At 39.4% G+C, this 15,622-nt stretch overlaps 1 protein-coding gene across 2 annotated transcripts in view; it reads right to left on the bottom strand.

The window, feature by feature from the left end:
* Nucleotides 1-15,622, bottom strand: part of tbc1d22a (TBC1 domain family, member 22a) — a 181,443-nt gene that overhangs the window by 82,472 nt on the left and 83,349 nt on the right. For both annotated transcript variants that reach the window (XM_053508679.1, XM_053508680.1), the window contains exon 9: nt 6,979-7,085. In XM_053508679.1, the coding sequence (XP_053364654.1) occupies nt 6,979-7,085 (107 nt within the window). The remainder of the gene's footprint in view (nt 1-6,978; nt 7,086-15,622) is intronic.

Below are 15,622 nucleotides of genomic sequence, written 5' to 3' on the forward strand. Positions count from 1 at the left end.
GCTGCATTCTGCACACATCCCTGTTTACTATACTTGTGGAAGTAAGCTAGAAAGAAGTTTTTACCTCTCCTTATTACAGTCAGGCAAACATGCTTCTGTTAACTCCTCATAGTGCATTAGACATGATGTGCTTTAACAAACTTAGAGTTGGCTTAGCAAAAGTATTACTGATACTGAGCCTTCAACGATGTCAATGCCTGTTCCAGCCGTGAATATCTGTAGTAATGCTGGACGTCATTTGGAACTGGAAATGAGAAGAGCAGCTATGTGCCGCTGTGGCACAGTAATGAATGTCGGGTATATTTATTCAGCTCCAGAGAAAGATAATAAGAATAGTTGACATAACGAAAAACAGGGCAACTGGAAGTCAAGATAAGCACTACTTCTTTTTCTTTTACCAGTCAAATAAACGGCAAGAAGCAACTATTTTTCCCCCCTTTCAGTTTTGGTAAAATGACAGATATATGAGTCGGCCTTGATCCCCCTGCTAAGCTTTTTATTTTTCACTGCTTAGAAGATTTACTATAATTGTTTGCTCACAAACAGCTTCTTTTCCCTATTTGCAGATGCACGTATGAACAACTTTTAAGTACGAACAAATGCAATGGATTGAATAAATTCATTTAACTGGATATCAAATACATAAACAATTTTTAAAAAATCCAACTTAATGTCAAATTGAAATAATTATCGATGCATTCATTTGTGGTAACTAATGCAATTCAAGACCAAAGCTGACACCTCATATTTTAGCTAAAGGTTTCGATTCGTCTGTAAGAATTTGGTCTTGTAGATCTGATCCAGTGCTCCTTTAGCTGCTCGGAAATAATGGTTGTATAGCAAGTAGCACTTGTAAAGTCTTTGTCAGGTAAAATCAGGACTGGAACAACCTAATAACACTCCAGACCTTGAAAGAAAGGTACTTTTCCACTGTCAAGGTTCCAATGCTTGTCTTTGATTCAGTGCCTAATGTACACGTTTCAAGCTTTTCTACAATAAAAAAGGCTGGCAAAATAAGTTTGATTCCAGCACTAAAATACTGGGTGCTGAGCTAAAAACCATTGACATCCAATTTGACTCAAACCACTTTCACAACCACTGTTATAAAAGATAAATATAAAAACCTATAAATAATATGAAAATATGCTGGAAAATTGATTCTGAAGGATTAAATACTTTTTGTTACACTTTTAACAATTTTTAATTGAATTTTTACAATTGATATTGTCATAACTAAATTCCCAAGACATGAACAAAGGTACCAATGTGTCTACTGTACATCCATTTCTAATACAGTCCTGCACAGTCGCGGACCGAAAATCTGTAGCTGGACCTGGCTTTAAGACTAGCACAAAAAACGCCAGGCCATAATGACCAGCAGTATGTCTGGAGGAGAAAGCAAGAGAGGCTTTTAATATCTGTATCACACAAACACAACTCTGAAACATGGAGGTGGCAGCATCATGTTGTTAAAAAAAAGAAAGAAAATCCCAGAACCACTGGCATCCTTTCAGTGGAGAAGGGGTATTGTAACTCTTCCGTACCCACAGACATACTGTAAATTCTGTATGTTGTACAAGTGTTTAAGTGACATCAGGTATTGTTTCTACTGACACTGTGCCAGGATGTGCAGCAGCTGGAGACCTAAGAATGCACTCGGGTGGAGGAATGTGATCGATGGTATGTGTTTTGCATGGCAGTCGAGTCTAAGAGTTAACCTGGAGCAGTGGCAGACAAGGTTAAGCTGCGATAATTGCAAACGCTGTCATTACCTGAACACGGCTAAGCTTCACCTGCCACACTATGTGTTTAGCGTTGTTCAATGTTAAACGGCAGAGGTGACGGGCCAAAAAAAAAAAAAAAACTCACATCTGACTTTCACGTCCACACTCTACACAGCACACTACGGCGGGAACACAAAGCACAGAATTAGGAATCAAAGCTGTATCTAATTACCCGAGCATGAACCTAAGAGAATGAACTTCTGAAAATCATGTTAGATGCAGCCAGAGTGGTTTTTCGTGATTACTTGATGGCTACAAAATACATGAGGGAGCACATTAGGCACTACAAAGACATGTTTAAATTCAACAGCAGATTATTCAATGTTATACCACAACACTGCTCACCTGCTGGGATTCATACTCGATTTGGACTAGTAGATGATGTTGGTTAATTCTCTAAAGGAGCATGGCTTTGAAGGTAGTCCCATCAGGTTTATATTGCTGCACTTATTCTAACACATTATAGCTTCTATAGTAACTACACCACACCTCCTGTGCTGATTCATTTAGCTAACTCATCTTAGCTGGGCCCAACAAAGAAGCAGTTACGGGGTAACTCTGGTTAAGGCACTGGACCACTGAACAGAAGGTCCCAGGTTCAAACCCCACCACCACCAAGTTGCCACTGGTTGGCCCTTGAACAAGGCCGTTCAGATGTATTGATTAACAATTGCTCAGATGTATTATGAGATAAAACGTGAGTCACTCTTGATAAGAGGTGTCCGCCAAACACTGTAAGGTAAATGTATCAAATTGATCAATAACCGTCCTCCAGTGACCTGGCCCTCACTGTCCTGTTTGAAGCACTGGAGTGTATGATTGTTGTTTTTTGTTGGTTTCAATGAGGATGTAAGGAAAAACAACAATTATCAAATCAAAACAATCATTAGACAACAATAATCCACAAGGATTATGTCGCTGCATCTCTTACAAGTGTGTTCTGATATCATATATATATATATATATATATATATATATATATATTTTTATAACCTATTTCAGTGATCTTTCAAAACATTCCACAAATAAGTTTCTTCTAAATAAATCTACCACAAATAATCTTTTTGCACATTCCTAGAGATATTTCTAAAGGTCAGGGAAAAAGAAAAACATGCGATCAAAGTTATAAAGACTGAAATTAACAGTGTCTGCAGATCCTCTTAGCTCCAGCTCCGTAACATTTTTCGTCTCAGCCCATCCCTCACCCCACACACTGCTGTTGGTCATACTGCACATGCATCGGTCACCTCCCTGTCCACTGATTTCTATAATTCACTTTTAACTGCTCGACCACATAAACTCCCCCGGAACCTTTAACTTATCCAGAATCCTGCTGCCTGCATATTAATAACCTGAATACCCATTATGCATCACACCACCCCCATCCACTGGCTCCCTAGTTAAAAAGTCTCCTCCTCATTTTAAATGTGCTCCATAATCTTGCTCCTCCTAATCTATCAGAGCTCGTACAGTTTTACACCCCCTCTTACACTCTTTGCTCTTCCCCATCAGGGCTCCTCTTTACGTCCCCTGCCCGGGTTCTGCAGCCTTTAGCCACACTGCTCTACGTCTCTGATCATGTCTTAAGATCCATTTATCCCACATAATATCCTGTACTTAAATCTTTCTATGGCATTACTAATACTCAACTCTTTTGTTTTACTTAATTAGTATTCTCTACTTGATGTTTATTTATTTATTTCTAGTTTGGTCTTGGACTTCTGGTGACTATCAGGGCACCTATATAAATAAAATGTATTATTATTATTATTATTATTATTACTACTAACTTTGTGTTTTAAGACTATATAACTCCAGCAAAGAGAAAATTCATGCTTTCTAAATTTCCAGACTTTTTTTTTTGTGTTTTTTGATTTCTTCACCTTTACAAAAACACGAAATTTCTTCTATATTTCTGTTCAAATAAACTTCAATAGATTCCCTTTTATTGCTGTTCTTTATCTGTGCTGCAAATAGAGCTGAAACCATGTTTTAAAACTGCTCTTTCGTTTTACAGTAATCTGTGACAAGCACCATTAGCAGTTAGGTCTGTGAAGAAAGAAATAAAATGTAGGTAGGAACTAACTGCAAAGAACTAGGAGACGTTGAGTCATATGATTGGAATAAAAAATAAAAAAAAGTCTATTTTCTAGCTTTGAATTATTTATATATTACTGCATGCAAATAAAATAAAAAGAAGCTGGTTGCTGGCATCGAAATCACAGCTTTGTGTCCTGCAATTGAATGTACCTGCATGTGCGTGTCCTTAAGCAGGATAAAGCCGTGCCAAAAGAAAACGTCAACAAGGTAATGTCAGCTTAGCGTTCCACTGAGGAAATATAGGATTTGGGGCAGATTTTCAGTGTATATTAATCCATTAGACGATGCTCTTATAAGTGCTGCACATTACGGCCAAAAGAAAGTAAGATATTTTAAGACCCTGACTGCACTAAATGGAGAAAGCATACAAAAACATTGGCGGATATTATTAGTGTGTATGAATCGTGAAAACTTCTCTACAGCTTAATGAGACGTGTCGCTGTAATAATGTAAGAGACTTGCACAAAACAAATAAAATAAGTTACAACTTCAAGAGACTTTTGTACTGTGCTTATGACTATTAGAGCTCTACGGATGTGAGCTATATGTGTGCTGTACCTACGTAATAACTGTACTGTACGTGTCCAAGAGATGCGCAAGATGTGTATGTCTGTCAGTGCTGTATGTATGTTAAAGGTCTGTGCGTGTTGGAGAGAGAGAGAGAAAGAGAGAGAGGGATGCTTCTGTTGAGTTGAACATATGCAAGAGCTGAATGTGTGTGACAGCTGTATTGTGAGAGAGATGTGTGCAGGAGCTCTGTGTGTGTGCGAGTTCGGTATCTATGTGAGAGATGTGTGCAAGACTTGTGTGTGAAACCTGTATAAGTAAAGAGATGTATGTGTGCGGGAGCCGCGCGAGCGTGAGCGCTTAAGATTTGTATTTGTGACTGACATGCTGTGTGTGAAAGAGGTATGGTCGAGAGCTGTATTTGGGTGAGGCGTGTGCGAGAGCTATATTTGTGCAATTTGTTGGGTAAGGTATGTGCAAGAGCGGTGCGAGAGCTGTATTTGGGTAAGGTATGTGCGAGAGCTGTATTTGGGTAAGCTATGTGCGAGAGCTGTATTTGGGTGAGGTATGTGCGAGAGCTGTATCTGTGAAATTTGTTGGTGAGGTATGTGCAAGAGCTGTGCAAGAGATGTATTTGAGTGAGGTCTGTGCGATAGATGGGTTTTGGTGAGGTATGTGCGAGAAATGCGTTTGGGTAAGGTATGTGCGAGAGATGCGTTTGGGTGAGGTATGTGCGAGAGATGCGTTTGGGTGAGGTATGTGCGAGAGATGCGTTTGGGTAAAGTATGTGCGAGAGATGCGTTTGGGTAAGGTATGTGCGAGAGATGCGTTTGGGTGAGGTATGTGCGAGAGATGCGTTTGGGTGAGGTATGTGCGAGAGATGTGTTTGGGTGAGGTATAAGGGACAGCTGTACATGTGTAAGACCTGTGTGACCTTAAATATATTTGTGCAAAAGCTGCATTTATGTGAAATGTGTGTGCGAAAGCTGTATATGTGCGAGAGCATTGTGTGTACAAGAGCTGTACATGTGCGAGAGCATTGTGTGTGCAGGAGCTATATAAAAATTATAACGATTTATGAACAGTAGTAGTAGTTACACTATGGAAATTTGTCTTGTATTGTTTAGGATGTATTGTTTATTATTCTAATGCTAATAGCGTTGGTTTCCTTGATCTGCAGGGATAACATAAAAAGAGATCATGTAATAATAATACAGTATACAGCATTGAGACATCACTGTATCAAATTAGGTTTTGTGCATCATGGCACCTCTAATTTACCGGTATATTGAATGTTTTTAGAATTTTTTTTTTAAATATATTTGACGAATAAATCATTTAACGAGGAACAGGAACAGTTGTAATCCGTTAACACTTTTTTTGTAAATGGTTTCAGATTGACGTGAAAGCGGTGTCACTGCGACTGGGTGTCAAACAAAGCATCAAAATACAACTGCTTCTAATGAACATGTGGCTCTCCTGCTGAACCCAGGAACTCACAGGAAAAGCACTAGTGACTGCAGGTGTTGACTCTCGCACACACACACACACACACACACACACACACACACACACACACACACACACACACACAGAGAGACAGACAAACGGGGAACAGGCGACACTAACAACTTGTGAGCAAATGCTGTATGCCATTAGCGGTGCGTATGTGAAGGTGTGAGGAAAACAATGAGTGGAGGAAGTCATTAGTGCCTATGAGAATCCGCTTTGTATACACAAATTACTGCAGTAATTAGTGACAAAACAGCACAAAAGCTTCTGGGGCTCCAAATGCATTTTAATCTACTGCCAGCAAAGAGAGGTGATTCACCGAATATAAATGACCTCCAACAGGGAAGCGGACTATCATCAGCATCCTGTGTGTGTGTGCATTGGAAGGAGTTTAAAAAAAAAAAAAAAAGGAAAACAAAAACAAAAAAAAAGTGCACCAGAGCTGTTTTTTTTGGTCAATTTCTCTCTCTTAGTACTTCAAACACACCGGGGTAATTACACAGTCTTTCATCAACAACCATAGAAAAACACTCAAAGTGAACCCTGTGGGACTCTCCCGCTGCCTTATGGGTAACAGTGCGGAAAATATGAGGACGGACCTGCAGCAGATAGCCATAGAACAGGGCTTAACATGCTGCATCATGCCAACATAAGCAGCACTGATGTTGTCCTGGCTTTAAATCAATTACAAACACACAGAGAGAGAGAGAGAGAGAGAAAGACAAAGCAGGGAAGAGGCGGACTACGTTCCCATGGCGATTGGTGCACCGCTGGGCCTTTTGGGTAAGCAGGTTGCTTCTGCCCACGGTGCAGAGCGAGAATATTCATCATCGGTTTCATTCCTGGAGAGAGGCCCGAGAAGGAGGGAAAGAATGAGACTGAACACCTTTACGCCTGGGATTCGTACGCCGCTGCTACTGTAAGCAGGTGAGACACACACACACACACACCTCTACAAAAAACACTTTCCCTCTCCCAGCAGTGCAACCCTCTGCCCAAGTCTTCACATACACACACACACACACACAGTGAGTTTAAGCAAACCCGGGATCTAGCGAACGGGGAATCAATTTACCTGAATGCCATCCAGCAGCTTGCTCATGCACCAGAAGCTGTCAGCCTCGATGTTCCGCAGCACCTCTTCCTGCAAGCTGGAAACATCGAAATTTTCCACCTCTTCCTCTGCAGAGAGAGAGGAAAAAAATACAATGAGTAAAGACATAAACGAAACTACGAAGAACGGAGAGAGAAAAAATGAAAAGAGCGACAAGAGGCCGAGAGCAGATGATATCAGACTGGAGAGCAGGGCACGAGGTGGCATTCGTCTTAACGTTTACAGAACGAAATATCTGAGTTGTATGAATCGAGGATACACAATCAACAATCAGCTTTCGGTGAGGAAATAATGGTGAGGTCGGGTTTACTCGGCTAATCGGGTCACACTGAATATAAATCGCTTAAATCATAAAATCCGCATTCACATGTTTTACCAATCTATCCATGGATATTATTTCTATTTATATTAAGCATTTTCAGATACACTGTGAGAAAGAAGCTGTTATTATTCTTCTGAAAGAGAGTCTGAAGTAATGCTCGGCGATACGACCTCGAATCAATCTCGTAATTAATTTTATCTCGATTATGATTAATTCCTGGATTATTTTGTTTCGGCTTGCTTTTTTGCCCTCATAGCTCACTGACAATATTTATACTGTATACTTTTTTTGTAATTAAAGAGTTCTCCTCCACGCTGCCTTTGTGTCACAGATTAGACGTGACTATTAGAATTATATACTTTCTAAAATATTAAATAAGAAAACAAACAAAACAAATAAACAAAGGAAATCAATGGGCAAGATAACTTCGATTAGATGTTCTGAACGTCTGTTTTGATTCATTTTCTGCTACTGTTCTACAGTTTAAAAAAAAAACTTGTGTCGGTTTCTACACACGGCGCATAACTACAGTCCGTCCCCAGAAGCAGCTCCTAATATTAAGCAAGCATCAGCAAGAACAAAAATACAACCGTCCCCTATATTACAATAATGATCCCTATTTAGAAACCTAACACAGGCTTAATTATACAAAGTAAAAGACTTTCTGAATAGTTTTCATCTCCAGTTTGCATTTATTAAGCACATAATGCACCGTCACCCGTGTTTAACTACTCGTAATAAACTCAGCCCGGAGTATAAAAAATATAGGTATAAAAATAGTTCCTGATAAATAAGCTCTTTTTTGAATTCATTTTAAGAATTAACCACTCAGATTTATCATAAATAAATAAATTATTTAAATTAAATAAATGCATTGGCAAAGAATTACATGCAAAAATAGAAACTCAAATAATTATATTGATTATATGCATAGTAAGCATATTATAAGATCACAGTATTAGTCAGGAACACAAATAATGAAGAAATGAGAAAGTATTTTCACCAGATTCAGAGAGAGAGAAAGAGAGAGAGAGAGAGAGAGAGAGAGAGAGAGCTGGTGGGTGAGAGAGAAAGTGCCAGTATAACCAAGTTAATGCAGGAGATAAAATTTACAGTATGACTTTATTACCAAATTAAATATCTGTAATATCTCTTGGACAACATACAGTACTGTGCAAAAGTCCCGAGCCACCCTTTGTTTCTTCATCAATAGAAACCAGAACAAATGTTTTTACTGCGACAGGCTACAAAGTGTCTAAAGATACGATTTAAAAACCTGGTTGTTTATGTAACAACCTAAGCAGCGACCTCATTTCTCCTCTCGTCTGTTCCAACCACTCAGCATCCAACATCACCAGGATACCAATCACCTGATCATCACCTGCACCTGTTTCTCACTGGTCCATGCCTAAAGTTAGATGTTTTTATACTTTAATAATTCCTGATGAAAGTCAGTGTGTGGCTTAACAAACAAAAAACATTCCTCTGAATTAAAAAAAAAAAAAAGAAAAGAAAAAAAAAGGCTGGCTTTTGGAAACAAAATATGAAGAAATGAGCATTGGATCGAGCCGTTTGCACCGTACTGTACATCATCTGCAAAACTCATCGATATCATATTGATGTACAGGATAGACCTACAGTATATAGAAAGCTTCCCTCGTCTACACTCTCACAATGTGCTCCTTTGTTTGCACTGACATGCACTCTCACGCCACCCCGCCATGTGTGTGTATGAATATGGATAACCCCTAGTTGCTGAGGTCCTGCCTGTGTCTTAACCCTACCGATCTCTCACACTTGCTTCGCGCCTCTCCTCAACACGGGCTACGTAAACTTTACAGAGCAAAAATTTATTGGTTGATTAATAACGTATGAAATGAAAATATACTGTATGTGGTTTATTTCAAGGATTTAAAGCCGAACTAGGATTGCGTTAATCCCAAGCCATTACCATTATATAAAAAAAAAAAATGACAAATAGGGGAAGACAATCCCCTGCTATACAAACTACAATAAATACAGGCACTGAACAAAATTATGACAGAAAATACTGCACATTCAGGACAAACACGCACTCAGAGCGATAAATTGCACATGCGAGGGGATAATTAACATGATGAGTGGTGCTGAGCTGTGGGTTTTTCGGCTGAGGAACAGCTTTAGGTGGATGGCAGCGCTTGTATCTGATCATAAAGGAATTCGACGCGACTTGATTTCTACGACGGGTTCACATTAGTCTCCGAAAACGGAACACAGTGTTGGCATCGCTTTAGAGGCTTTGGGCACATCGATACGACGCTGCCTCGGGCATTAATGATTTCCTGACATGCTGCTTAATTGGGTTTAGCATAAAGCCAAATCGTGCATGGGTCAGAAAGAGAAACACACAACACACAGACGCACACACACACACACATCCTTGGCTGTCAGAGGCATTAAGAACAGCGGAGGCCTATTTACGCAATTAGCAGAGCTGTGGTGGTCCCTGCTCACTTCAGATCGACTGGAGACAACACCAAAGTGCAGGTCTGACAGATTACTCAGGTATAGCACAGGCACAGAGGAGGAAATCTAAGAACTTCTCTCACTACACTCACACACACACACACACACAGGCTGCCAGCCTGGCTCTGTCTCCTTGGCAACGGAGGCAGAACCTTGAGGCTCTGGCAGTGCTGGAAGGCTGCATGGAGCAGGAACATTTGTACCGCTCGCATCCCACGCCCTGAAGTGGACGGAAAGCGGACGGCACTGGCAGAGGGTTCACACACACCGAACACTGGATGAGGCTCCTCGTCGACTTCTGCGATACTTCACAGGATGACCTTTTCTCTGAGTAATGCAGGAACGCCGACCGAGCTTCCCGTTCCTCAGAGGAAAGTTCACGCTCCAGGAGATGTTCAAAGACTGCAGGGATTTAGATAGTACTCTTGGATCTGAATTCATGTTTACAAATCTAGAATGCTGTTTTTTTGTTTTTTCTGCTGACAGAATCTGTAGAGCATGAACCCTCCAGATCTTTAATATTAAACATTATTATTTTCAATTTCCAACACAAGATGCATTTAAGCATTCATGAATGCCGTGAGCAATTATAAGCCACGATCTCAATTATTTCTCATTTTATTTATTTATTTTTTTGGCTGCTTTTTCTCTCTCCAATGTTTAATTCTAATGCGAATTTGGTAAATGTAAAAAGTGCCAAAGAGCTCCTGCAGCGGATGTTAACAATCTTCAAGTCATGCTTATTGAAAAAGGGTTCTTGACACAATTTAAAAAAAAACAAAAAAAAACATTTAAATTACAATCCCTTGGGTGGGAAAAAAATACAAAAAGCAAATCAAGCATAAAGTATAAAAAGCCTTTGTATTTTGAATAATTTTGTCCTGATAACAATCACCCACATGTTTCAGGATTTGTGTGTGTGTGTGTGTGTGTGTGTGTGTCTGTGTCTGTGTGTTTGTGTATGTCTGTTTTCAGGATTTGTGTGTGTGTGTGTGTGTCTGTGTCTGTGTGTTTGTGTATGTCTGTGTCTGTGTGTGTAAGTAGTAAAGACCAAGCAAATAGGTTGTTTGCCCATGATGTCACATCTGCTCCGTTGCGCAGTGCGAACTGCTACTGGAGGCCAGGAAGTGATTTTATACACATGGAGTGCTGTTACTATTACAGGCTCTCGAAATGCCTACGGTTTGTATGGTTACAGTTGCTCACATCAATTAAACAGAGGATCCATAAGGAGGTTTGATCAAGCACCGCAGGTACAGGGGATAATAAATAAATGAATAAAAACCTTTTTTTTTGCGAGATCTTGCGAAAAGTTTGCGAGATTTCGCAAAAAAAAAAAAGGCAAAAAAAAAATTCTCTTGAATTTTTTTTCCTAGCTTTTTTTTTTGGCTTATATCTTAAGTATTTATATATATATACATATATATATACATATATATATATATATATATATATATATATATATATTTTTTTTTTTTTTTTTTTTTTTTCTTTTTTTTTTTTTTTAACAACGCATTTTTTTTTCAAGGTGGTAATTTAATTTTTCAACATTTTTTTTTTTTTTTTTCACCCATGTCCCTTTAGGGGCTTAGTAGAAACCCACTTGGGTTTAAATGAAGCACAGTATTTAAAAATGTCCTGATATGTAATATTTGGGGGAAAAAAGACAAGAATTTATAGATACTATTAAGCACATTGGGGTCATAAAATGCAAAACTGATACACCCCATCCCAGAGGTTTAACCGTTCATATGAGGTGAATAAAATAGAGTTTAGATGCAGGGAAACCAGTGCATGAACAGTGCAGCTGTCCCTCATCAGCTTCCTTACTTCATCATCAAGAAACAAAGACGTATAGAAAACCTGAGCTCTTCTATTCAACATGAATCCACAGCACCCCCTGTGGTAGGCAGAGGAAGCGCGGCACATGCAGGACAATAAAAGGCTCCTGCTGCATCAGTAAGTGTACCTTACGGCCAAGCTTCTCATATGGAGCATGGACGTTTATTACCATACTTATTACAGAGGAGTGACAGATGTACTCTGACTGGGAAGGGCTAATCAGTCTTCGTATCAGCGTGCAGAAATCATCAGTGGCATGTAGCTCACATACCAGATGACAAAACAGACAAGCGGGAAGAGGAGCAGCAAGCATTACACACATACACACACCCACGCTCTTTTGGTGTCTAATGTCCAGTCTCTGTGTGGTGACCATGATGCCATCTGGCATCGACTGCGCTGTGATGGGAGCGGGCGGTTGCCCATGGAGACGCACCAGCGGTATGGAGTCAAGGTGACACAGTCGGTGTGTATAAAGAGCAGAAAGGGCAGCAAGAAAACAGGGAACAGAGTGACCTCTCACACACCGGCTCACCAAATCCACTTTAATGTGTTTAATTGAAGTCAGACTCGCTTAACACTCTCAAAATAATTTGACCTGCCCCACATACACACACTTCCCTGTTTATGAATTACACCCTATAACAATTAGCTATTTTAAACAAGTCCTCTTACAAAACTTGAAGTAACTGATTGTAGCTCTACACACCTATACACACACACCACTACATCAGTGTCACTGCTGTGCTGAGAATGTTTCACCATGCAAATAACATCTGGCCACATCTGGTGGTCCTATAGTAGCTTCTTCCCAATGATGGATGGGATACAGATGGGCTGGAGTGTGTAATCATATATAAGTGCATCTATATTGCATACGCCTGATGAATTGGCCAAGGAAGGCGTAACTAATAAACTGTCTACGGCTGTATGCACATCAACACTTATATCCTTAGACACTCTGTCTGAGTTAATATTCACAAATCAGTAGGGATGGGAATCACCAGGGACCTCCCTCCCGATACGATATCATCACGATACTGTACCTAAGTGCCGATTTAATCGAATCGGGATATTTACAGAATTGCAATACGCATTTAATCGGCATGCAAGAGCTATTCCAGAAAGGCTGTGGCTGCACGACTATGATGTTACCGATTGTCAATACTTGTGTGTTGGATGGATATAACAAACAAAAAAAAAATCACAGCTCAGCTACTTTTGGAGCGAGTTCACAAGTACAATACCAGCTAATTTTTTGGCTTTTTTTTAATTCTAGGATCTTTCTTAATTTTTACTGTTAAGCAATGCTGAGGACGGCCAAAATATACAATAATCTCCAGTCGATATCGAGTTGTATCTGCTACTCATGCTCTGTAAAGCCTTCATAACGGCTCTAATCTGAGGTGCTGTTTGTTAATTGGTGATTTCTGAGGCTGGTAACTCTAAATAAAATATCCTCTGTAGCAGAGGTAAGTTTTGGTCTTGCTTTCCTGAGACGGTCTTCATAGGAGCCAGGTTCATCATGGTGCTTGATGGGTTACATAAATGCACGTGAGAATACTGTTCTTGCAAGAACTATTACAGAACCTTCATGTCTTAAAATAACAACTGATTGGTACTGATGTTACCCAATTACAAAACGCCAAATGTGTTAATTCATTTTTTTTCCCCCAGTATTGTTCTAGACTTAAGAAAATAAACAGCTAAACAAAAAGAAAACAACAAAAACATTGAATGAGAAGGTGTGTCCAGACTTTTGACCTTTTACTGCACATGATGTTCTACTGTTCAAGCAACCCTCCTTCTCTTTGTTTTCTTCATGCAAAGCTTCGTCTCGAGAGTCAAACTAATCTTTATGTAACCTTATTATGACAAATCCCGATAACGACTTCTAGTTAAAGTCTAGTCTAGTCAGCACTGGTAAAAAACTGTTGTTATGGTTACAGTGCATGCATGAGTACGTCGCATGAACTGTTATTTCTTTTTATATCGGTACAAAAAGCACTCCAGTCAACTCTTCTCTTCTGAAAAAATAAATAAATAAATAAATAAATGCAAGCAGCTTTATAAAAAAAAAGCTGTAATCCAATCTGAGGTGTATAGGGAACGTCCCTGCTCTCTGGAACTACAGCTAGAGCAATCTGGATCAGTGAATGGTACAGAAAATGCGACAGAACCTACCGTGTTTATTACTTAGCACGTTTATGAATCCTCCCTAAAGAAGTTCTTTCTGGAACCTTTTCTTTTCTGTTAATAAAACATTAGGCGACTGTATTGATCTGTTGCGGACACGAGTGAAAGCATGACGTCAGTCACAACAGGGGACAGCAACAGTACCGTTAACCCACATCAGGCTCCTGTTTATGTCTGTTGATAATTACGTTTGTGGTGTATTTCTGTGCCACAAAAATGACAGAATGATTACCTGGTGACTACCTGATTAACTTCTGGATTACCTGACGCTTTATCACACAGAAAAAAAAGAGTCTCCTAGCAACAGATCGTAACCTAGCTTCTGTTCTGCTCATTGTTTTCATAAGCAGTATGTTGTGGTGTACTTCATAACTTATTCAAAAGAGAAACAAGTGTGCGAAAAATAAATGAAGAAGATAATAAGGATATGCATTTGCAGAAGTTTAAGTTGTTATTATAATGTGATTATCTCAGATATTTACAAATGCGATTCCACCTGGATTTGACTGATCAGCTTTAGTTTCAAAATTAAATTTTTACGCATTTTATTATGTTACATTATCAAATGTCACGCACATCCAAAAGCATTTGATCAACCTTTTTTGTCAAACTCTGTGTGCGAATTACTCTTGAACCCCGATTATTAAATAGGCTTACACCAGTCTCAAAACACCGCAAGTGCAAATTAGTCTCAAAAATCACATGCCCGTGTTAGAAGCTGGTTAGAGTGTACCCGCGTGCCCGTAAACTGATCAAGTGGCGCTCATGGCCGAGTGGAGTTTTACGACAATGGAGGCATTTGAAGCGGTAAAGATTGTTGTTTTATAATCTTACAGAAGGTACACTCACTAAAGTATTCTTACATTAGTATCCTGTGTGGAATAAGTAAATAGTTTGCCAAGTTTGTTTTGAAATAATAACTACTGTGGATGACATATAGTAATCACTCGTGTTTAATTTCACAACAATTGTGAAGCTGTTGAATAATTCTAAGGAATAAAACTTTTGAGTTATGATTTTTTTTTCAAACTTGCTTTTAGTTTTAAGACCTTGAACCTTTAAAAACAGTAAGATTGAATCAGATAATAAAATTTATATCAAATCGTTATCAATACAGAAACACAAAATGAATTACAGCTTAGGGATCGTGATAATACCGTACCGGGGGGTGATCAGTTATTCCCATCCCTAATAAGTAAGGTGTACTATCCCTTGTTCCACACCCCAAGTAGTGCCCTTGATCAGGTGTTAGAGAGGGATTTCAGATTCAGCCTTGGGAGAGAAGCTTGTTGTCAATAAAAAACAACATGGCATGTTGGAATGATGTGTGTGTAGGTCTTGGCACTGGCATCTGATAAGTAACGTCCCTTATTCCATCCAGACGTGGGCAACAGTAGAATCCTCCGTCAAACACACAAATAAAAAAAAAAAAAGTCTCTCTCCAGTCTTTGAATGATATTTACTATGACAGCTGCAGAAAGTGCACTTTGCTCTTCCTACATGCTCTTTACTCCTCCCATCAGATGGCAGAAAGAGCTGGAGTATCCGGGCCGACATTGGCAGACTCTGCAAGAGTTTTATCCCCCTGGCAGTCACACTCCTCATCATCTGGCTTCACTTCAACAAGCACCTGAATTAAACTGAACTGAACTGAGGAAACTCTGGTTTAACGGAAAATAATAACACAGTATATTAAATGGTGGACTGTGCTCTTACTCTACTTACTGGCGTATTTACAGA

The sequence above is a fragment of the Clarias gariepinus genome, chromosome 12 (assembly GCF_024256425.1).
Source record: "Clarias gariepinus isolate MV-2021 ecotype Netherlands chromosome 12, CGAR_prim_01v2, whole genome shotgun sequence".
Taxonomy (NCBI): Eukaryota; Metazoa; Chordata; class Actinopteri; order Siluriformes; family Clariidae; genus Clarias; species Clarias gariepinus.